We start from the raw sequence: 24,357 nt of genomic DNA on the forward strand, positions 1-24,357 counted from the left end.
AAATGTTATAGGCTCTGGATTTTTTTCTCAGGAAAAAGTATTGCCACTGCCAAGGTCTGTGCCACAAGCAGTGCCACTGCTGGTCAGACAGCAGAACACAGGTCTGGAAATAAAAAGAGCAGAATTCTGGTCTTATTCTTGCTGTATTGTTTGGGGCAAGTCATTTGGGGGAGGGGGGTAGGGGCAGACACGTTTGTGTTCATCTCTCCTAACTTTTGTCCCATGAAGATTAAGTTGTTATTCTTAACTGGTCATCCAAGATGCTTCAATAATCAATGAAGAAGCAAAGGGGTATTCCCACAGGGTCATTCATTCACTCCTAAGGCAAGTGAGGATGAATCACTTCATGGAAGTTCACCTGCATCTCTCCACTTTTCTAGTAAAGTCTGGCCAGTTTGAAGTAAATTCCTAGATAACATAATAGCTGTTACTGATTTCCAGTTCCATTAGCCACTGTTCTCTGCCAGCAAAATTTGGTCTGTATGTACTGAAACATCCTGCTAGAAAGCTGCTTTCTTAAATACTTATTACCCACACAATAATTAGCACTGAGGGAGATAATTTTTCATACAAAAATGTTAGTTTTTCATGATTCAGACTTTGGGGACAAAAAGAGTGAATTTTATAAAGCTTTTACTGGGCAAGTTTCTGAGGTCCAGGTTGGACTTTTTGCAGTAGCAAATGCTCCAACGTGTGAGCCATTCTCTGATGGCATAGGAGACACCTGCCCTGCTGAGTTATCCTAATGTCTGTGCTCATGTGTGTTCAGGGGGGAAGGGTGATGATGTCAGCCCAAGCAGTTCTGAAAGGTCATGGTCCAGAACAAAAATTATGTATGAAAACTTGACATTTTCTGCTAAATGGAGTTCTTGTTTTCCACCTTACCCTAATTAAGATAGTGCTGAGAAATGCTTGTCATAGGGAAGGACTGTGCCTTCCTAGTGCCTTTACAGAGACCATTAAAAAGCACACCCAGCCCAAAACTTTCTATAACACAAGGACAGAAAAAGAGAAGAGACAAACCCAGAAAATAGAGTAGAGAAAACAATGAGACAAGTTTCACAGCAAAATAAGAAGTGGTTTCAACCCACTCATGGTCTCCGTGTTGTCAAAGTCATATGTGAGCGTTATAGCAAGGGGAACAGGTTTTGGAGAAATTTCAGGGAACACCCTGAGAGGGGATTGCAGCTCTCTTTAAGGAGCTCCTACCATTCATGAAGGGGCAACATGGGAGAAAACAATGAGATACTTGTCTGAAAAATTCAATTACTGAGTGATAGAGGATGTTATCACAGGATAACCAAAGATGGGAGCTGGCAATTCAATAGCAAATGAGAGATGTTAGGTAGGGGGGAGATAGACTGTGAAGAGCCTTTCAGAGGTCCCTGTACAGAAATTGAACCATAACAGCCACTCATCAGTGTTATAAAACTACCAGAAGCAGTATCCCCAGGCTGGGAAAGACTCTTCTTGGCAAGGCTTGTGTACCACACCGTGCCATCAGATAGAGCACGTCCTATTGAAAACTGAATCCCTTCGAGTTCCCTGGAACAGCAGCAGCTGGAGGGGAAATAACAGTAAAATTCTATGGCCATAATAAAACGCATTAGCCATCTGAACACTCATTTCAATCAAATAATGCAGCCTATTCATATTTAAACAGGAAATATTGTTTAATGTTTATGGTAATGATCAAATCAAATTTTAAAAATTAAACACGAAATTAAACATTAAAGTGAGGTTCCAACATTGGGCACTTGGGACACGGTTTCCAACCCACAGCTGATGGCTGCAATGAACAGGGTCTACCCTCTTACCTTCCCTTAGTACAACATCTTGAGGAGGATGCTAGAAGGAGGCTTTGGTGTCACAGGAATGACCACAGCTGGTGCAGGGTAGCTGATTTGGAGCCTCCTCTCCCATCCATTTGGCTTTCCATGACAATAAGAGTTAATGGCTATTGAGGGGGAAGTGGAAACCCAAAGGAAATGTACTTTCATTTGGAAGAAGCTAAATGGGTGTTTTTCATCCAAGTGGAAGGCAGTCATGTGTCCCTATTGAAATATTTTGGACTCTATTGCCAAAAAGAATAGATAGAAGAAAAGTTACAGAGGGTTTTCCAAAGCACCATTGAAACAGGAGTAGAAAATGCCACTGCAAAACTGCAAGTCCTCAGATGTACACAGTGGTCATTCTTCCACAGGAGACCAAAATGCCAAATAACACCTAATTACTCTTTAAATACTGCCCTTTGGGGTAGACAACAGCAACTGTGACAGTAACTGGTGTAGAGCTCCTGATTTTGAAAAAAGAAATGCTGCTTTACACCAGTAGAAGCATGAGCTCAGCTGGTCAAGTTAAGGTGTTGACAGAGCTGGCTAAGTTTGTGTTTAATGAAGACTTTGGAGTGATGGCTAGCAGTTAGGTTACTGCTTTTAGGCCATAACTTGTGTTTGAGTAAACTCATAGCTAGGAAATGACTTCTTTCTTCTTTCTCCCACACCGAATCTGGAGTGATTTTACTGATGTTCAGCCTAATGGTTCTCTCCAAACTCTCTCCATTGCAGTCAGCAGAAAAGCAAAGTTTGAAACAAAAGAGGTCTGAAACAGACCTTATTATTTTCTCTAATATCCCTATGCGTTTCAGCCATGGACCTTATCTGTGCTGTGAGCCTGTGCTTCGGTTTCTTGAGCTGTGCTGTGAGGTTAACCTTCTGCTCTAACAGTTGCATCTTTCAAGGGATTATATCCTCAGTGTAAATTAATATCAAATTAGTATAAATTAATATCAAATTAGCAATGCTTTGGATTACCAGTGAATTGTATATTGTTCCTCAGAGTAAAAAAAGCTCATCACAAAAGGCAGGATCAATCTGTCAATCCCCATTCTTATGTTGACTGCTTGCCCAAATTTATTATTGAAGGAGCATGTACAGAAATTTCCATAGTAGGAAAAAATAAATAAAAGGGCTGAATAAATTATCTGGGAAAGTACAGCAAAACAGCAAGATTTATCTTAACCTGTGTCTACCGCTCTCATCCCTGTACCATGCACTTTAAATTGGATTGGTATCCTATAAGAGACTGTCAAGGATTTCATTTGTTCTGCTTGACATACAGATGTACAATTGGTAAAACTGCATCTTATCTTAGTAATTGTCTACAGTGCTAAGTCTGTACCTAGTTATTGACTTCAAAAGTCAGGTTTCATCTCTGCAGTTTCCTGATCCAACAACAGTCCAAGCACCTCCAGCTCTATCTGTTCATCTTTCGGCTCACCTTCCCAAGTTAAACCACCTTCCTCTTTGCAAATACTGGGTTTCAGCTTTTTGTAATCAATTAAGACTGGGGTTTGGGGGTGGAGGAGTGAAGGGGTCAGTTCCTTGTTTCTGATCATGCATATTGGCTTCAAGCTTCAATGGCTTCAAGCTGCAACAGGGTAGGTTTAGACTGGACATTAGGAAACAACTCTTCACAGAAAGAGTGGTCAGACACTGGAACAGGCTGCCCAGGGAGGTGGTTGAGTCACCATCCCTGAATGTGCTTGAGTCGTTTAGATGTGGTGTTGGGGGATGTGGTGTAGGGAGAACTTTGTAGAGTAGGGTTGATAATTGGACTCGATGATCCCAAGGGTCTTTTCCAACCTGAATGATTCTATGATTCTATGATAATCTGGTACAAATCCAGATCAGCATGCTGACACTAATGATTCAACAAAGTGCTTTCCCAAATGTGCACCAACCTCTCCTGATCACAGACACATGTTGCAAAAAGAGCTTCTTGTAAAACTGGCTATTTTTTCCAGGACATCCAAAGAATTCCTGTAGAACTACTTATTTATTTTCCACTTTCAGCTGAAAAGAACTTTGAATTTTGAGTTTTCATTTCTAAAAAGCAGATAAACCTCCATATTTTTTTCTGGGAAGTATACATTTCTATGACATATTGTGTATTAGTCTAAATGCCTGGTGCTTTCTCTGCAACTCTTCTTCATGTAAACTTTTTTGAGCAATTGTTGGGAGGAGAAAGTCCGAAAGAAACACCTGTTTTCTACCACTTCTTCCTCCCTGGATACATACTAGTGCCATCTTGGGGACCAGCCTTGTCAAGCACCTGACTTAGCCCAACAACGGGATGGCTCCTTCCCATTCCCTGTTCCTGGCAATGTGAGCAACAACAGTGGCAGGAGACAGCTATAAATTTGCTGTGGTGAAACACTCTGCTGGGGACAGTTCTCCACAGGGTGCTGCAGTAATCCCCCGTTCCCAACAGTCCCAAATCGCTTTTCCCAGGGAACACAGGAGTGTTATATAAGTACCATTATAGTCAGTCAGACCAACAATCATTCTCACACATATCCCATCTCCTAGAGTAGTCAATCATAAAGCAGAGGGAAAATTACAAGAGTAATACTTTCCCAGCTTCCTGCAATTGGCAGCTGAGGGATTTCCTGAGCCAGAGGTACTTTCTTTGTATTGGTAGTTTTCAATGGCTTTTTCTTCCGTGAGTTGCCCTGTTGATTTTGAGTTCATGGGGATGTTTTAGATGCTGGTTTTGCATCACTGACATTTCTCACTGTTTAAGCAGGACCATTTATCCCTGGAGAAGGCAGAAGTTAGTCAAAGAACCTCAAGACTGGCAACTTGTACAATCATAAAATAATGCACTGAAGACTGTTTTCAGTTTCCAAAATGGTGCCAACTTTAAGGTAGACGTATAGCATGGCAGTTTCAGAGCGAAGAGCCGTGGGTCCTGGCTGCACAGGGTGGTGATGCTTACCAGATGCCATTACACAAGGTGGAATCCCAAATCAGTGGTGGTTTAAAATTTGTTAAGAGAGCTGTAAACTGCAGGAGTTCAGCAGCTGTTATATGAACAATCATAATAACCCTGTAGCAGGGGGGGAGCCTCCAAGGCGAGGCTGAGCGGATGAAACGGTTTCATCCTCAAGAGTTAAAGCCACCTCCAGTCACAAGTGAGAGCCACAAGACAAAGAGAATGAGGTTTCCAGAAGGTCCTGTGGCACCCTTGCTATGTGCAAACAATCCAGAAGCAGCATTTTCTAACAGCTAGTGAGCAATGCCGGTTACACGTATCGCAGGCTGCACCCGTGCCTCCTGAACAGCATGCCAAGTTCACAGCGAGGAAATTACTCTGGTCTTAAGAAGTGGCAGATAGTTGTCATGTTTTGTTGGAAGATAAGGTGGGGTTTTTTTCCCCTATTTCTCTTCCCTTGTTCAGTTTTCAAGCTGCTTTAGATGATCGGTATGTGCAGTAAAATGAAACGATGCTAAAGTAGTTGGAAGCATCCGCACAAGCAGATACACTTGTAAACAAAGATGGTAATTAGAATAGGATGCAGGTCTGAGGTTGTCTGTTACATCAAGAGATGTGTTTGTGTGTCAGCTTTACTCCTGTGCCTCCTCTCTGAGGCATCCTTATTTCAGGGCTTCCTGGGAAATGCAGTATGGCTTTTGTTGTTTGCAATTTTTTTACTTTTTTTTTTATTATTATTCTTTGCTTTTCTTTATGGACTCCCTGGGTGCCCATAACAATGTGGCAATCAACAGGAATATGCGCAGTAGCAGAATTTTCCCTTTACAAGTAAATCTATGCAAATATGACAACCTACCTCAGGGCATCTTTCAAACCTGGAAAAGAAATGGCGGAGAAGGAATCACATGATGCTTCAGACAGAGCTTGCAAACATCTCTCACCTGACTTTGGAGGCTTCTCTTGCTTTTTCCTCTCTCTCTTCTCTCTTACCCTCTCCCCTAAATATACTTCCAGAAAGATAAGTGAGTAAAAAGGGCATGTGCTGTCTTCAGGGAGCCTGTGTGATGCCAAGCAGCCAAGGTCCATCCCCAGCGGGATAGTGTACGGAAGAGAGCTCAGGGACAAGTCCTGCTTTCAGATGTGCCCACACATCTGCTCCTGGCCTCAGCTGGGAACTCCCTGTAGGCCCAGCTGAGAGGTGGATTTGAAACTAAGTCTATATTAAAATAAAAAAGGAAGCGTGGCATCCTTGGAAGAACAGAGAGCCTGAGACTGCACATGTTCAAGAGGGCAACACGGTGCAGAGCCCAAGGCAGGATTTGGCTTTGAATGACTCTCGCAACCTTCTGCCACCCACACAACCGATTTCTTCTGCCAAGTATTTGCAAGGAAGGAGGACATAATCTAACCTTCACAGCAAAAGGGAGCGTCTCCTCTCTTAGACTTAGATGCCCAGGAGGAAACATGGGCAGACAGGTTCTGCCCCACCGACTTGCACAGTAAAGGGCCAAATGTCTGCATGGGGACGAGGGCGAGGGGGTCACCACAGACCCTGGCAGAAGTGGCTTTGGGGAACGTTTGGCATCTACCCATCTCTGAGCTGCAGGGGAGATGCCTTCCTGGAGTGCAGTGGGGACTAGCTGTGTCCTTTGATGTTAGCCCAAGATGCCCCTGTGTGATGACCCTTAAAAGATGCAATTACTTTCTCAGTGGCTTCAGGGATCATTTTTTTTTCCATCGTTCTCTGTTACAACAGGAAGGAGAATATTAAAACATTCTTATGGAGGTTGATCTACCATGCACTGAGAGAAATGGGTGGTCTAGTACCATTTGACAGGAATACACTGGGAATAGTCTGAAAGAGTATGAATCTTCAGGGTTCCCAGACAGATACCCAGATCCAATGTGGCTCTGCATGAACACAACTGGCATCTTACCAGGTGAAAACGACAAATTCTAGGGCATTAGAAAATAATATTATAATATATAAATGTAGATAATTTTCACCAAACGTAAAAATCAGGACTCACTGTTGGAGCACAGATAGCCATAAACAAAGGTAGCCCATGGAGATCAGCTCCACGGAAGGAACAGAACAGAATCAAATAAAGTAATCTGAAGGAATTTAGTCTAGATGAAAACAGTAAGGCAGTTCTCTTTAAATGCTTTCAAAATGCATTACCCATCCTATGAAGTATTTCTATTACTTTAAGGAGAAAGGAGTCCACCACATGCCCCTGCAGAGCCCCCTTGGCTCCGACAGCCCAAGTGCCTTCACCCCACACAAGCTTTACCACTGACTACCGCCTGTGTTTGCCACATGTCATCCTTTTTTGCTCATTTCCATTTACACGCTGGCAGGTTGACTTTTTACTAAGGTAAAAAGTAGGTTGAAGATTGCAGATGTGGGTGCTTTAGAGACCCTCCCATTCATGGCAAGCTCAGCTTTCTCAGTTTCAGCTCAGGCTGACATTATATCAAACTGTGTTTCTCTCTGGTGGGGACAACCACAGATTATTTACAAGATACAACAAGAATGTCATACTAAATGAAGATGAAAGATGTGCAGGAAGCATGATTGCTGCCTGAGCCTTCTTAAGAACTGCTTATTAAGGAAATCGTCCCTTTAAGCAGCAAACAGCTACCAAAATTGGCCATGTTCGATACTAGGAACAGGATCTGACCTGGTAACCGACGCTGCCTATTGATAACGTTCCTCCAGTGGTAATGATGCAGATGCTAATGAGCATATTAATAATAAATAACACAGTGTGCATTTATCATGTCCCCTATTCAAAGGGGAAAATGCTTTACCAACAAGAAAGCGTGAAGTCTCAAAGCAGCTCTTTTCTCCCTGTGGAGCCTATTGTTACCATAAGTAAAGGGACTTCTGTCATCTGGGTTGGCAAAGAGAAGTGGCAGTGGAACCGCTGGATTCCAGTCACTACGGTGCTGCTGATTCACGGTGTGAACTTGGGGGAGTTATTTCAGTGCTCTGAGTCTCAAGTTCACCATCTGTAAAATCAAGATAATTATATTTACAGTGCTTACCTCATAGAGCTGCTGTGAAGATTAATTAACGCATATATATTTACAAAGTGCTTTGAGATCTTCAGGTGAAACCTGCTGCATATGTGCAAAATATTATTTCTCTAAAATATCTTGAAATCTCAGGAGCTGCAGAGTCTTACCAGCTATTGCCACATTTTGGAATGCTTTTATTTTTTGTTTAAGCAAGTTGTTTTGCAGGTAGCAGTTATATATTGTGTTAATGGTGGAATATTTTGCAAATAATAGTTTTTCCCAATTCCTTTTGACTTGATTTTCTCCTCATGCACTATGTGCAAGCAGATTATGGGTTCATCAAACAGTAATTTTAGATCGTTATTAAGACACATATTTTGAGCATTTTTTTTTTACCTCTGTAGATTTTATCACAAAGAAAATCCCTGTGTTCATTTGATATTGGCTATTCCATCTGTGTTGGTTGCTTGTGATCGGTCAGATAAGCTATGATATATATCTGTACCACTTCCAGCAAGAACATACCTGGAGGCACAGTTACGGATCGAAGATTATGTGTGTTTAATTTATGTACTATGGGCAAGATTGATCTCACCTAAATTTAGCCGTCTGAATATTAACCGTTAAGTCTAAAGTAGTTGCTTAAACTTATTTCATACTTAATTTAAAGAGATGGGCACTCACCCAGAGCTGTTGGCCTGACTTTTCTTAGGTAACAGTGTTGATAGGATGAATCAGCCTCTGGAGGCACAAATACCTCTGTTGACTGTGAAGGGACGTGGGAGTGATGTATTCAGATTTAGATGTCTGATGAGACATTAAAAGGCTGAATCCTGTTCTGCAGACCCCTGCGATGCTCTTTGCCCTGGAAGGCAAAGGACCATTACACTGAAATAGAGGATAGCTCATTTGACCAGTAACAAAGTTCCAGATTGAGACACCTACTTGTAGGTTTACAGATGTAGGTGTCCGCATGAGGTTGAGAAGCCTTCATTCTCACTGCAAAGGACATCTTGACAGTGCACCCTGGGGTCTAGAGATCTGAGAAAATATAGGTGTCTACCACAGGGTAAGTGGAATAGTATACTGAGCTCCCCTAACTCTACAACCATCTCTCAACTGGCTATGGCAATCTAAATGGCCGATCTATCTGTAGATAAATTATGTGGGATTTTAACCTGCAATTTAAATCTCACTCCAGAAGCACGGCATCATTAAGAGGGTGAATACTGAGTCATTTTATTCAGGCAGATACACTGAGAGTGCCACACTTCTTACAGCTAAACAATGATGGCTTCTGCAATAGTGAGTAGTCTGTAAGCACCTCAGTGTTTGTAAATCACCTTCAAAGAACAGTGGAATTTGATAACATGAAACCCATATACATTTACCAGTTATTACCTCTGCCTATTTCAGCTATTCCATAATTGTGCATTTTAGTTGTATTGTGTCTAAAGTTCTCAAATTGTAGTATTTCCACCCCTTTTCTTTTAAGATAATTATTCAGTTTTAGGAATTCAATGCTGAGAAGCCATTCAGTGGAAGTTTTCTTCCTTAATTTCTCTGTCTTGCATGCAATCGAAGCCCTAGCAATCACATCATTCAATTCTTCTATCTCTTGATGCTTATAGATACATGTCCAGATAGCTGTCACATCCATATGCAGAAACTTTATTCCTAACCTTTACCCATTCTAGTCATCTTTGAAGAATTTCTGTATCTAAGATCTATGAGAGAGTTAATAGAATATTTAGACACACACACCCCTATAAACACGGAGGACTTCTAGTCAATGCGTACAACTCATACTTGCTGGAAGTGAACAGGTAATATATATTTAAGCATCTTATATACCTTCCCTACTTCAGTGAACCTCTACCATTAAGTACCAGCTGACAATTTGCCTTTATATGCACATGCACACACAGATGTATGGATGCTTGTTTAGATAGAGATACATACAAAAAATTACATTGGAGTCTTTGAGGGAAGAATTCTTTTGATTTTCTCTGGACATCTGATGTTCCTTAAGGCAGTTGTCATCCTACATTAATTTGTCTTGCTCTGCCTCAGCTCACTCTTTTTTGTCTTAAATGCCACATTAGAAAATGTTACGAGCCCCCCACCTCCTTTGGCATACCCACAATCCACCTGGGCATGTAGGGAAGCGTGCCATGATCCTTCCTGACACATGTCAGCAAACATCTCATCAGGGGCTCAGCTGTGTCACCCCCAATGATATTGCATGGCAAGATCAGTCCTTGGCTACATTACACTCTATCCTGCCCTCGGGGGAGGTAGGAAGGACTACGCTAATTGGTTTTGACCCTCCAAGATCGAGGGGGGAAATTGCCTTCATCTGGTGCAACGAGCCATATCTGTTCAATAGAGAGAAGGGTGCTGCAATGCACAGAAGCCCTTCCAGTGCCTCCACAAGATATCAGGAACCCATCTCTGCATGTGGAGAGACCATACAGTACAAGAGTCACAGGAGCAACTCACCTGAATTCATTCCCATCAAACATCCTGAGAACACCCTCCCACTCACAGCACTGGAGCGTTTCTCAGCCTGGCTGTGGGGTTATAACAACATGTGCTTGGACCCTGCTGCACAGCTGCTCCCTCTGTGCTCTTCAAGGCCCCCTCAAAAGGCCTGTCTTCTCTGCAGATTCCAACTCCCCAGCGACCCCAGGAGGCAGTGGGGGTGACTGACGAAGTTGAGGAAAAACACAGAAAATCAGTATGTTTCAAAACACCCTGCCTATTCTTTACTTTCTTCAAAGAAGAGAGGTTTTCTAGTTTGCTAGAAGATATCACCTATTCTGCACAGCCAAGAGAATACTAAATATATGTGGAGACCCAGGAGTTCCTGCTCTTGCCTAGGACTTGCCCTCACCCTGCGCAGAGCCTGACCCTGAATCAGTGGACCAGCAGACCAGAAAGGGGATTAAAGAACAGGTTGTTCTCTGACCTGCCTCTATATGTCCACTTTATTAGGCACAGACATCTCCATGACACTTGTCACTGTATTAAAAGAGAAATGCAGGACTGACTGCTGCAAGCTCTCCCCCATCACATTCATTCTTTTCTTTTTTTTTTTTCTCTCTCTCTTTTGCTTTCTTTCTATCCAGTACTCCTTTTCCTGCTTTAATCACACCTCACTAAACTCTGTATTTGTTTGCACCTGGTGCCAGATGACGTGCACAGGTTGGTGGCTTCAGGTTCCCCCAGCATGCAGACACTGCTGCCTTGTCCTTTGCTGGGCCAGAACCCTGGAGTCATCATCTCCAAAGGAACCAGACCCCTTTTCAGATCATGCCTGCTTAGTTATTTTGCAGAAACATCTCAGAGGAGAAATGAAGGTGGGCACATTATGTGAAATACTTAAAGCGATACTGGATAAAGAAGACAGGACTTTAAATCTGGTAGCCTGTTTTCAATCAAGCTTTTCAGAAGCTCCTGTTGCTCTAGAAGCAGCAGAAGGGAGTTTTAAGATAGCCTTACACCAAACCAGTTCCTTGCCAGTTTTCCTGAATTAGATGTTGGCTTTCATCCTGTGTGATAGATATTTTGTCTCTTCCCATGTCTCAGAAACAGCTAGTCCTTGAGGAGCAAAATCTAGCAGAGAAAACTCCTTTGCACCGCACACCAAGGCAGATAACGTGTTCTGCAATGCAGGGTGGGGAAGTAGGGGGTTGGTAGGACCTTAATACAAGTTGGAGGGGGGTGGGGGTGGGGACAGAGTGTTGCTGGCTATTTTTATTTGGTTATCAAAGGGATGCTGAGTAGGTGGTGCCAGATTTTGCTTGAACTGCACACACACACACACACACACACACAAAGCATGCCATCGAGTGCTTCGATGCTGGGGGAGTGAGGAGCTGTCAGGACTATGTCATGGCAAAGGCATCCCATCAGCTAGAGGGGGAGATTTTCTGGGCCTTGGTTTGAGAAGCAGACAGATGACTGACAGGGGTTAAAAGCTTCCTGCTTTCTTTTCCACATTGCCTCCTTGATGGTAAAGAGTTCCCTGTCCCTCACACAGAAGGTGCGCTATGATTTCAAAGCATTTTGCTGGAAATACTGTACAGACTATAATAAGCTATTGTAGCCCTTGGCAGAGATGCCCAGCTGAGCCTAATTCCCCATATCCTTAACTCATCAGCCTCTGATCATCATGCAGGTTCAGTGTCCTAGAGGACCATTAAATAAAAAAATACACACACAAAACCCCAATTAGTACATTTCATGATGGTGAAAGGCATCAGACTGAGCACACTGGGCGTTGCAGTCCTCTGCTTAGTCACAGGACAGGCAGTGTCATCTACCCCCCAGCCTCCCGTGGGCCTGACCCAGAAGACCTGAAACCACAGGGGAAAAAGGAACTCGTGCTTCACTCTTTCACTTTTCAGCTGCTTGGCTGAGGCCATCACAGGCGAACGTGGTCAGTTGTGACACTCTGGTTGTTGTTGTGCACACTTGTGTTCAGAGAACTGAGAACGGCCTTTGTGACCTCAAAAGAGAGGTCCTTGGCAGGAAGAGGAGTTCCCTTTCCGGAAGAGCTGTGGGCTTGCTCCATCCACGCCTCATTTTAGCATGGAGTTGTAACATCTAATGAGCACAAGATGGGACCTTATGGTCCTGTTGTCCAGTACCACTTTCCTTAGAAGGGACTACATCAAACTTTCTAGAAGGAAATGCAGGAAACCTCACAGATTTCACAGAAATGGGAGCATATGACGTTTTAAAGGTCTTGCTGGTTCATTGAGCCTGAAGCTGAGACATCACCATGACACATGTGCTGCAAGCACCTAAGTAGATGATATCTCAGCTCAAAAATCACGCCTTCTGAGCTTCATTATTTAAATGTTTCTATGTCTAAAAATAATTATGCCAGACAACTATCATAAAAACAACTTCTCTTTAGCCAGGAGACAGTCTAATGGGCAGCAGTAAATTAGCAGCTGTGACTTCTTAGCTCATAAGTCTAGTTGTGAGGTTCCTGCCTAGTTTTTGCTTTAACTATTGCCATTTCCAAGTGAGAGTTGGGTGGTTCGTACATGCCGCTCGGTCTTCAGAAACGTCAGGATGAGCTTTGCCAGCTAATGAAGCCTTTGCCAGGGGAATACAGGTGCAGCTCAACAGTGCATGGCTTAATGTAGACTCTGACCCATTGAGTGTGATTAAATGGGTCTCGCTTGGCTACAGCATAATATTAGACCCATTTTTTTCCACTTTGCAAAGCAAAACATTCAATTAAGAAAACAGAAACAGGAAATGAATAAACATTATATTTCTGTGCTTTTCTTCTACCAGTTCGTTCAATTGGCTCTTCCTAATAAACAAGATCCATCCAGGATCAACAGGTCTCAGGACTGATTTTTTCTTATTATCATCAAGGGGAGTCAGCTTTGTTGTTAACCTTTCCATTTATTTAAAATGCCCTGGATTTCATATTCAATTTTTATGGTCCCTGTTTCTGATTGTTTCCTTGAAATGGGAACTTCAAGGACTTTGATAAATGGATTGAAAGGTTGCCTTATTTCTCTGTCACTTCTGCCTTTGCGTCCTCTGCAAAATGCTGTTTTGCAAATCATAAAGCTGGGGATTGCAGTAAGCATTCATCAGACTAAGGCGCAGAGGGCTGTAGGGGCATAACAGATGAGATAGTCCCAGTGAGGGGCCAGGAGCGAAAGCTGATGGGAAATATTTGTGAGCTGAAATCAAGACAAAAGGACATAGGCTGGATACCAGTGCAGTCTTTCTGGCAGTTTCTATTAGCTGAAAGCAGTTTTCCACTGCTGTGGTCTGTGGTCATCTAAAAGCCATGGAAAAGGGCCTTCAGCAGGTTTGTAAAACTCTGCTGAAGAATTAATTTACTTATTTGGAACTCATTTACACTGTTTTTATAGTAACTCCAGTATAAAGTGTGCTAATACAGGTATGTGTGAGGCTGTAAGTGAGGCTGATGGTTATCCATCCTGCACAAATTGTCATCTAAAATGCAAATGACAACACTCACCACCCCCCCGCCGGCCACCCCCCTAAGATGGGATCACCATTGCTGGGAGACTCAGTACTCCTTCGAATGATGCATTGCAAGTAAGTGTCTTCCTCAGAGCAGGTTTTCATTAAATGAGTCACCGCTAATAGATTTAAGCACCAAGCCCTGATACTTTCCCCATTCAAGACTCCAGCATACCCAAACAGCACCTCCCTCTAAACAGTCCAACTCAGGGCTTAGGTAACTGCAGAATGGGAAACCTTAAGCACTGAATCAGTTATTTCCCTCCTGGGTGAGCTGAAATTGGGTGTCCATCCCTCCCACATCCTTGCAGTCATTGTAGCAGAGCCCACACAGGGAGCACCCAGACATCTTCTGGAACACCTCAGTGGCTGGCCATTTCCTACCAGGGCTGGTCGATGAGAAGCATCCTTGTATCTCCACTCAGGAGGCTTCCCTGCAGGGCAAACTCCTGGGGCTGCTGGTTCTTCTGCCGTTCTTGTGCTCAGCTGGAGCAAGATCCCCAGAGTCCCTCGTTCCCCAATACCATTCCCCTTTCCACCTTCTGTGCTCGCCCAGCCCCACAGCCAAGAGCGTCTCACAGGGTCTGCTGAGCCGAGAGGTGACTCAACCCACAGCCCACCGCGCTTCACAAGGAGCTGCACTCTCAGAGGGACGTGGCTGCCCCTTTGTCACCAGCACTAACGCAGCCGGTAGTGAGAGCGCAAAGAACTTTCTGATGATTCAAATGTGTGATTATCACACTTGTCCCTTCACACACCTCCGTAAGGGCAGCCAGGACCCATGTTGCTTCTGGCTCTGCTCTTTTCACTCCCTTTTGCTGTGTTACTATAGCAAAGGAGAGAAATGTTCAGGTCCCAGCTCTGAGTCATTGCCGCCCTCCCAAAAACCATTGTGTCCTGGATTGCTGTTTCACAGGAGCTGCCGAGCACACAGCCCAACATTGACCCTCACTTCTCAGGTGGCTACAGACTACAGCTTGTAGCAGGAACTATTAGTACTATTAATAACCCCTTTTTATATGAGACCTCTTCAGACTTCAGGACCCCAAAGCACTTGACGTGTTTTACTACCTACATGTTGCAAATCCACATCCTCCTAGGAATTTCACAGCCATCACTGATGCAGGCTGAGCTCTTCGTAACTGCAGAGCAACAGCCCAGAGAGAGCTCAGGTTGTCCTGCCCCAAACTCGTAAGTGCATCACTGTAAAAAAGAACAACAGGTCTTCTATAGCACCCCAGCTATCTACTGTGCTTTGACATACCACCAGACAACTCCAGACCTGTGCAGACAGGGCAGCGCTGAGCATTCCTGCTCACCAGAGCATTGCAAGTGCTGTGCAAACTTCACATCTTCTCGGATCATTTCTCCTAGCAGCAAAATGCTGGTAGCTGTTCAGCTGAGACCGGCAGATTTTTCATGCAGGCTAACGTTGCATCCAAATGGAAGTATCTGCAAGAGATTTCAGGCAGGCAGAGTGTAATCCCTTTAAGAACATGACTACCTTCTGGAGCTATGATCTCCTGTCTAGTCTGTTTGCCATTACATGCAAGTGTCTGTCTACCCATCTATCCATCCATCCATTCACACAGTCACCTTTATTCTCACAGTAGGTGAGCGCCTACAGTTTCATGGAAAGGGCAATGCACATTTGTTCATTGATGGCCATCTCATCTCATTTTGATTTATTTAGAAGGCATTCTTTTCACTTGCTTTCACTTCGAATGCCACAGCCATCACCGACATACCTGAGCATCTCTGACCTTTACTTGCCTATGACCGTTGTCTGCCAAATATCACCTCTGAAAGGGCTTGATTTTGTAAAGACACCGTTTGCTATAGGAATAGTGAATTTCTTTGCCTTTGCTTTCACTGCCGGTGTGCTGGAGACAGGTGGTGTCCAGAGGACAGTTCAGCCACACCCTGGGGTTTGAGACCGAGTTGAGCTGATCTGCGTTGGGGCAAGACTGCTTATAAGGGAGGGAGGGAAGGGGGAGATGGAGATGCAAGAAACTGCGTCACTTCCACAACTGCTACTGTTCAGGAGAAAGGAGCAAAAGAAATATATATCTGCCTGCCTATTAATTTAAATCTAGACCCAGGAAGAAGTCAACGAACTGTAATTTATGAGCTGTCAAAGCCTGAAAAATTCCTTTTGACACTGTATTTTCAGTTATTACATGCTTTCCTGCAAGACGACAGCGTAATTCTGTAGGGAGCCTTCTAGTGAACAGCACAATGGCAGAGGGCAGTGGGGGCTTTCTTATTATCTTTTCTTCCCGCTTTCTTCTTCTCTCGCCACTCCTTTCAATCATCCCCCCTTCCCTACCTTGCCGCTCGCCCAAACACTAGTGAGGAAGTAAATCAGCAGCAGCCCTCATCCTGCCGGCCCTTCAGCACCTCCGAGGCAGCGCTCCGTGCTGGGATGCATCCGGCATCATGCAGAGATTTCTGAGGACTCACTGGGTGATGGGAATGGAGATGAGGCAGTGACCTCAACTCCACCAAAGAGAAGGCAAAAGTACTCTCTCACACTCTCTCTGGAATTTTAAATAGTCCAGTTGGTTTCCCACTGCCAGTGCTAGGTACTCACCACTCTTGCTGGTGCACCTATTAGTTGGGTCTCTCTCACTTGTATTAACATTGACCGACGTCTTTCAGCCACCTCAGATCCCCAAATGTTGGCAGCACTGCCTGCGTGGCTCCCTGATCCTCCGTAAAGTGAACCAGAGCAGTGGAGAGTCCTGGCAGGATCCTGGGTCACAGATGCTTTCCTGAGGGGAAGCAGTTTCTCCTCTTTCCCAAGCTCTCCCACAGGTTTGCTCCCTGGAAAGCAGTGTCAGGCTCTCAGGATGGAGATGCAGTCACATACCAGGCCCTCATGTAAAGCAGAGGTTAGGGTGGCATTTTGGTGGTGGTGTTTGCTGGAGGGGAAGGCATGAAAGGGCTGCCTGCCCATGGGTGCCTGCCCGCATCCCCATTAAGCTCTTGTGGGGACACAGGTTTTTGGAGGGTGATGGCAGTGGCACCATTGCCCAGTGCCCGTTAATGGGGGAACTCAACATAACATCAAATGAAGCTTGACCTGAAAATGTTTCTGTTGCCTCAATCCAACCCAAAGTTCTCCCAGCATACAGCTAGTTTCCTTATCTCTTAGGGACAGCAGTGGGGGAGGTATTTCACAACAAATGTCATTTATGCCTGTATTTCCAAAGCTTTCTTTTTCTTAAACACACAATTGCTTTTTAATTTGAGTTGCTGCTGGTGGTGGGAACATTGCCTTTTTGCTTTATTTTTTTCTTCCCAGCTTTGGTTTCTCACTTACAGCTCAGAAACCCCTTTTAAGGTCTATTCTCTGTGATAGGCACTTCGCCTTGTATTTAAGGAATCACACCCACATGCTGCACGCATCCATATGCAAACACACAGACATACACACGCATTTTCTGAGTGAACTGAACTCCAAATCTTGTGCTTTAATATAATTGAAGTGGCCTGTGCAAAGCTCTCTGGAGTCAAGATTATGGACTAGGGCTCTGAAAGCACCGTAGAAAAGTCCAGACCCAGAGGAAAGGACTGTGATTTCTGCTGGGTTGCACTGCAAGGCAAAAGGTCACAACTCCCAGAATCTATTCCAGGCTATGTTCATCTTTAACTTCACTGTGCCTCAGTTTCCCCAAACCTGAATTGCGGCTAACAGCTCCACCTACTACTACGTGGGCAATATTTGAATGAATATGTTCGAGCAGTGTTATGGCTGTGCTGTTATTACTGTGACAGCATGTTCTTTCAGAATTGGATCTCAAAAGAGCCGAGGCCAAAATTCCCCTGGATTGCAGATGGAGAGACGGAAAAGTGGAAACAAAGAGATCTACTCAGAACTATTCTCACATTTAATAGCAGAAACAGGGAGATAAAGGCCTTCTCTTGAATGTAAGACCACTACCTAAGGAGCAGGGGGCAATCTGTTGTATTTTACTCATGAGTGGACTACTGATGGGCAAACTTTCAGTCTTTTTGCTAAAATTCAGGAAAGCCTGCACCAAATCCTTCAAATTTCTGTTCTCTGGGTCCTAGCTTCCACTCAGACAAGGTGCATGTTGCTACCTGAAAGTAAGATGAGGCCAGTAGCTGTCTGTGAGACCAGGGACCACCATATCACCCCTTTCTCAGTCTGGGACAAAGTGGTTGGAACAGGCCAAAAATAAGTCAGGGCAAGTCAATAGTTAAACAGTGGAAGAGCCAAAGCAGGGCTTTGTTCCTTGTGCATGTTCCTTGACTTTCTTTTGGTTAACATTACATATGCTAAATAAATGTCATCCCAGCTGGGACCTAGGCTTTGTTTCTAGCTCAGAGAAATGCTCGGGGTAGTTGAATGATAGGAATCCTACTGCCTTACGTTGCTTCACTGTGCAGGGAAATCACTTAGTGTGTTCAATACAATTACTTCTGCTCCCAGGAAAAAGATGAGGTGGGGAAAGGAAAAAAAAAATGCCCTGTGTTTCCTCTTGCATGAAACACTCTTCAGAATTGTGACTTTGCTTTCCTTTAGTTATTGGTCTCTCAAGCTCCCGCATGTTGTGGGCCTAGCTTGTAGAGGCTATTTCATCCTAGGGTCCTGCAGACATAATAACGGCAAGGGCATGATGGAAAAGAATAGGGTCCTTCTTGTGGTATTTGAGTCACTGTATTTGCAAAGATAATGTCTACACCTGTGTAGCAAAAACAACCTGCGAGTGAAACAGCCATTAGCAATAAGCTGTAATAACCAAGAGCATAGAGCAGACATAACTAAGGACTATGCCCAGCTTTTGTGACAATATCTGGAGAACATGGCCCATACTTAGGAAAACACAATTTTCCTTAAATGCCAGTGTTAGAGAACTGTGCTGCAACAGAGGTGAAGGCCTGCTGTGCAAGCCCATGATAAGGAACAATGCCAGAGGCAAGGGAAGGGAGGAGAGGGGCTATGTGTCTTTGAGATCCTATCTTGCCCTTGGCGAAACTGACTGATTGAGTTTTCCTTATCGGTTGAAGTTATCGTGAGCTGCAAAGGTTGGATCTCTAGAACTGGAACTTCCTTGTAGTTCCTGCTGAGTACGATGTTCAAGAGGCCAGGCATTAAATGGATTAAGAAGTGGGTAATGGACAAATCTCAAAATGCAGTTGTCAAAGAGAAAGCATGATAGAGTGAGGGTATTTGTAGCAGGGTTCTGCACGGATCAGTACCAGCTCTGATGCTAGTCAGCTTTGTCATGAATGATGTGAAATTAAATATCCTGGCTGATAAAATCTGTGGATAACACAAAATGGAAAATTGTAAGGACAGGACTCTGATACAGAGTCATCTGAGTCACGTAGGTCACGCTGAACGAGCTTTGGCTGGCTGAGGCGTTATGTGCGTGTTTCTGCAGAACCAAATCTAAGCTGACTCATGGAGGAATAAGGCTGAAAACCAGGCCTAAAGAATGAGGGGTTATATTTCATAAGACAGCGACCTAGAAAACTACCTAAGCAATGACCTAGAAAAGTGGTTAGCACGGCTGAGGAAGTCAACATTAACTCCCAGCATGGTGGTGGGCAAAACCATCTAATGGGACCTCTTGCTGTATAAACAAGGAAAGTGGAGGACAAAGATGATTTTTTAGTAGGTAGTGTTGATGGGGGAGTACTCTGGCAAACTGATCCTACCCTGGTGTTCACCTTTTAGAAACTGTAAAAGATTCTGAAAAGACCTGTGTAAATGAAACAGATGCCTCAAAGTGTCAGTCTTAAAGGGTCGTGTTCATCTTTGCCTGAGAGAGCTCCAAGAGACTTGGGTCTTTATGGCAGTATCTTTCCTGGTAAAAAAGCCTGTGTATTAAAAAGCACTTTAATCAGCTGGGGAGAGGCCTAACTTTTATCCGAGACTTTTGTTAATTTGAACGAGATGCCAAACACATTAAAGTGAGAAGTCAAAGACTGGTTCTTGTCACAAGAGGATACTCATCAAAGCAGACTACGATGCTGACAGTTGCTCTGACTGGTGTCCTCGTACTAAAACTTGACCCCCCTCCAGGACACACATTTTAGCCAAAACACAGCCGATGGGGATAGCTGTGGGGCAGCCCCAGAAACAGCTTAGTCATGGCAAGTTCGGCCACGGGATGGGAGGCTCCTGGGGGCAGCTCTGTGGGCACCCCCAGTACACAGGGGGACAGACCAGATCACTGGAAATCCCTTTTTGACGATGAGCCCTGTGAGTCTGTTACAAGCCTGGGGTTAGGGGGGATTTGGGCCGAAGCAGAGGTCACCGCTACTAGGGGTTTTTTTTCCCCGCACGATGGCCATCTTCGGTCCCTGAGTGATGCAGCAGATCACTGGCGAGGGTCTTTAGCATAGGGAGCGCGCCGAGACCACGCGCTGGCTCTCTGTGTCAATGTTATCGCTCGCTGTCACATTTGGAAAGAGGAAGCGAGTCTGTGCCACGCACGCAGAGAACAAAGCCCTCGCAGAGCCGAGTGAGAGTTACAACTTGTCAGCACGTCTCTCAGCCTGCCGAGGGCCAAACATGAAACACAAAAAAGCCTGAAATGAGGGAAAAAGGGGGAAATAATAGCGCAGTGAGCTCTCAAGCTCAGAAAAGGCTTGTTATAAAACAGCACCTTCGCTCTCTGTCTCTCTCTGTGTCTCTGAGTCCTGGCTACTGATGAAGGGAAGAGATCACTCCCCTTAGCACAGTTACAGTACTGTTGCAGTAATAGGGACCGGAGCCAGGTTCAGATCTGGCTTGCGCAGCCCTGCTTTTCTCTACATACCCCAAAAAGCATTGTTAGCCAAAAAGCATTATTAGTGGTGATGAAATCTGAGGTGGAAAGAGCCTACTGAGGGTTATCTTTTCCCATGTGGACATTGAACTCTAGTAGCTGGAAATTCGCTTCTCTGAAACTCAGATTTTACCCTGAATCAGGGAATGAATTTCAACAGCTACTAACCTTGGGTAGGAACGGGATAACTGCTTTTTATATTTGCTGATCTGGCCATAGCTTTGTTGCTGGGAGAAATAATTCTATCATTGCATGGTGTATGTGTGTATTGTTGATTTATACCTACTAAAGTCCTTGTTTCAGGAAGCTTTGTAGATTTACGCTTACAGATCATTTGGGCCAGGTGTATAATTTTCTGTTTCAAGTACTCTTGGCATGGATAATATACCATGGCAAAAAAAACCCCACAATACTATGGTCAGCACTGTTCAATGGTAAGACAAAGAACCAACTTCAGTCCACTTCTGTAAAAACAGAGATGTGTCTATGTAAAGCGAGTGGAAAAAATTGACTGAAAACAGGAGACCAATATCCCCACTTCATACAGACCGAGTCCTATACTGCCAGCTGCTGCTAATATAGTTGGTAGAGTATGCATCCTTCAGGCTCTCTGGTCTAATTAAAATTAGATGAAGCAGAGCGCTGACAACAGAAAATTACTTAACAAATATTTGTCTTGTTCCCATCGTGGCATTGTGCTGCATCTCCTGCTTCTGGTACCCAGACTGGTAAGGTATTGAGTTCCTTCCTGTAAGACTTGCCTGCTGTTAGTCTTCTGTGTAGACTAAGAGATGCCCCTCCTCTTGCAGTTGTTCTATGGAAGTGCACGGTCTCTGGTCTCCAGCCCTTCCCAGCCATTCCCCTTCATGAGCTGCATAGCACAGGGTCTCAGGTTTGGGCTTGGGAATAGCACATGCGGGATCAAGTTGTGGTTTAAAGCCAAGAATTTATCTAACTCTTGGATGAGCAAGGAGACAAGTTCATTAAGCTTGAAGGAAAACAAAAGGACAGTAATGTTCCGAGAGTGCAGGGCCACCCAGCAACACCACTTTTACAGAAGCAGAGCCGTAAGTCAGTCAATAAGAATTCATAGGCAGTGCTGGGCTGAGGTGTGAAAGATTTAAATAGACTAGTGCAAAGAAGGAACTCAGCAAGCAGACAGGCAAGGCAGGATTTGGCCCTGAGCAGTCCCATCTCCCTGCATGCTAGGGAAGAAAATGGTGGAGAAAAGCTCTACTGGTGCAAGCTACCGGTATGTCATACATGTCCACTACAGCCAATGCCCGTTTGCTGTGAGTTCAGACAACAGCAGCCGAGATCAGAGTCATGGGACTGTCCCCACAGACCTGTCAGGTAAGGGCTGACCAAGCCACGTGAGCAGAGAGGTCCCGTGCCTTCTCCTGGCCAAGTTCACCCCCCAAACCCACCTGCAAATGGAGCTACAGGCGATGCCAGAGCCTGGAGTAAACTGCTTCTGCAGCAGGAGGCTGTTTATGAACTATTCGTTACTGCTGGCATAGCACCCGGCTCATTTTCACCTTTCTTAAAGGTTAACCTCATTTCCCTCTATTAGTTGGTTTTAGCGAATGCCATTCGGCGCAGCAGTTAAAGAGCTCTGTCAGCAGATGGAAATGACAGTGGCATTTAAAGCCAGTTGGAGTTGAGAGTTGGAGGGTGGTGGGAGGAGGGGGGGTGGAAGAAATAATCTTCAATAAAACGTTTGCAGGGGGATGCTAAGTGACATCAAAGGAGTCTCACTTTCCCCAGTGAGAGGAGAGACCTTCAGCTCAATGCGCTGGGTGGGACGGGTCTCCCCTGAGCCTGGAACGAGCCCAGATCCGGGCAGATAAAGTGCCTGGTGGGTGTTCTTCAGACCAGGGCACGGGGCATCCCACACTTATGGGTAACTTCTTGCCAGGTCTTGTTTCCAGCCAGGTGTGTGCTGATTACGGATTTCACTAAAGGAAGGGTCCTCTGTGTCTGTGAGTGTGTTTGTTATAAATTTTATTGCGACCTCGGTATCATGCACTGCCACTGCTGCCTGGCACTTCAGGCCACTCCATCAGCTTTCCTGCATTCCCTCATTGCTCTGCACTGATGTTTTAGAACCTGGGGTCAGGCTTGCAGGACAGACCTTCACCCAGAGGAAGGATGAGTTTTGCCTGCACTGGAGATTTCACAGGGCTTTGGATTTCTTTTCCTTGTTGCAAGAGCTTGGTGAAAGGAGGCTAAGGAAACAGATTGGAATTGGGGAAATACATACAGACTCCCGAACCCTCGCACACAAAAGGTGTGATCGCCATCGTTCAGGCTCTGCTGTCCTTCTGCTCCATCCTCACCAGACCTCCCCTGGCACGGGTGTAATACGCCATTCTGCGTTGGGTAGAATCTGCAGTACCCAGCAGCAGCAGGGACACACCGAGCAGCAGTTCAGCAAATTGAGGGTCTGATCCGAAGCCTGCAAGGCTCCATGGCACTCTTTTTCATTAACTTCAATAAGCTTCAGCTCTAACCCTGAATCCCCGATGTTTATTTCAAGCACCGGTGTAGCATCACTGGAATATAATGTTCCTTCGCATACGCACCTTAGAGTAATGGTCTAAATAAGTGTGTGGATAAGTCAAGCCAGATCCTGCCAGGCGGCATCCTGAAGCAGACCCATTCATTTCCTGGGCTATTTGTTGAGCTGGCCAAAGCATTTCAAAGGAACAGTTATCTAGCTGAACGTGTAGTTTTGTAAAAGGCAAAGCATTCCCCTGGAACAAGTCCATTTCAATAAGATTTTTGCCAGGGGACATTTTTTTTTAAATTAATGCATCGAGTTCTCATTTCAGGAGGTGCGAACCTGTCATTTTAACAGGATCTCTTTGATTAATTTTGTTTCAAGTCTGTATTGTATTAAACCACTAAGAGCGTAAGAGCTTCCGTTTTGTGTTAGACCAAAGGTTTGTCTACTCCAGGATCCTCTGCTCCAGCAGGGCCCAGAAAGAGTAAGAGCAAGGCTTTCATAAAAATTGACCCTTCCCTTAATATCCTCCGGCTTCCAGGAGACAGCGGTTTAGTGATCAAGATAGATTTTGCATCTGGATCTTCAGGCTTAATAGCAATGAGTGGACACAACCACTACTAATCTGTCTCATTCTCTTTGGAGCTAATTTATGACTTTTGTGTTCAGCAACATCCTGTGGCAGAAACGTCTTTCATTTATTCATAGTGTGTGAAAACACACTGTCTTTTGTCTGGCTGAAAACCACAGCCAATCTGTTTTATATATTTTATGTTTTGAGGTTATTAAGACAAAGTCTTTTTATTCCTCTGAGACAATACCCTGTAACACTTCACAACTGAAGTATTTCCATTTCACAAGAACTTTGGCCTCTTCAATTCAAAGTGGAAGCACATTTTTGAGACATCAGTATTTCCCATAGAAAGAAAATTCCGTTTTTCATCCAGTTTCAGTCATTTCATTATATCAGTGTAATTGAGGGTGACAGCAACAAAAATAATAGTAAAAAAAAAAACAAACAACCCACACACAAAAAAACTCCCCTGCTTAGGCACCCTGGAAAGAAGTGGGGGAAATGAATGAAAGTTTCACAACAGCAGCTTCTTCCTCCCAGCTGGGCTGGGAGAGTCACAAGGACAGGTTAGGGGTGAACACTCACCCCAGCCTCGTCACACTGGCACTGTGTCGTGCCCCCACTTTATAGTTTAAATGCCTATA

General features: G+C 44.5%; 1 protein-coding gene across 49 annotated transcripts in view; it reads left to right on the forward strand.

Annotated features, from left to right (window-relative positions):
• Positions 1-24,357, forward strand: part of CELF4 (CUGBP Elav-like family member 4) — a 681,334-nt gene that overhangs the window by 566,581 nt on the left and 90,396 nt on the right. For 22 of the 49 annotated variants that reach the window (XM_074165676.1, XM_074165699.1, XM_074165675.1 and 19 more), the window contains exon 4: positions 12,115-12,141. The exons of the other annotated variants lie outside the window; for them this stretch is intronic. In XM_074165676.1, the coding sequence (XP_074021777.1) occupies positions 12,115-12,141 (27 nt within the window). The remainder of the gene's footprint in view (positions 1-12,114; positions 12,142-24,357) is intronic. 49 annotated transcript variants of the gene reach the window in all.

This window comes from Numenius arquata, chromosome Z (genome assembly GCF_964106895.1).
Source record: "Numenius arquata chromosome Z, bNumArq3.hap1.1, whole genome shotgun sequence".
In the NCBI taxonomy this organism is placed as follows: domain Eukaryota; kingdom Metazoa; phylum Chordata; class Aves; order Charadriiformes; family Scolopacidae; genus Numenius; species Numenius arquata.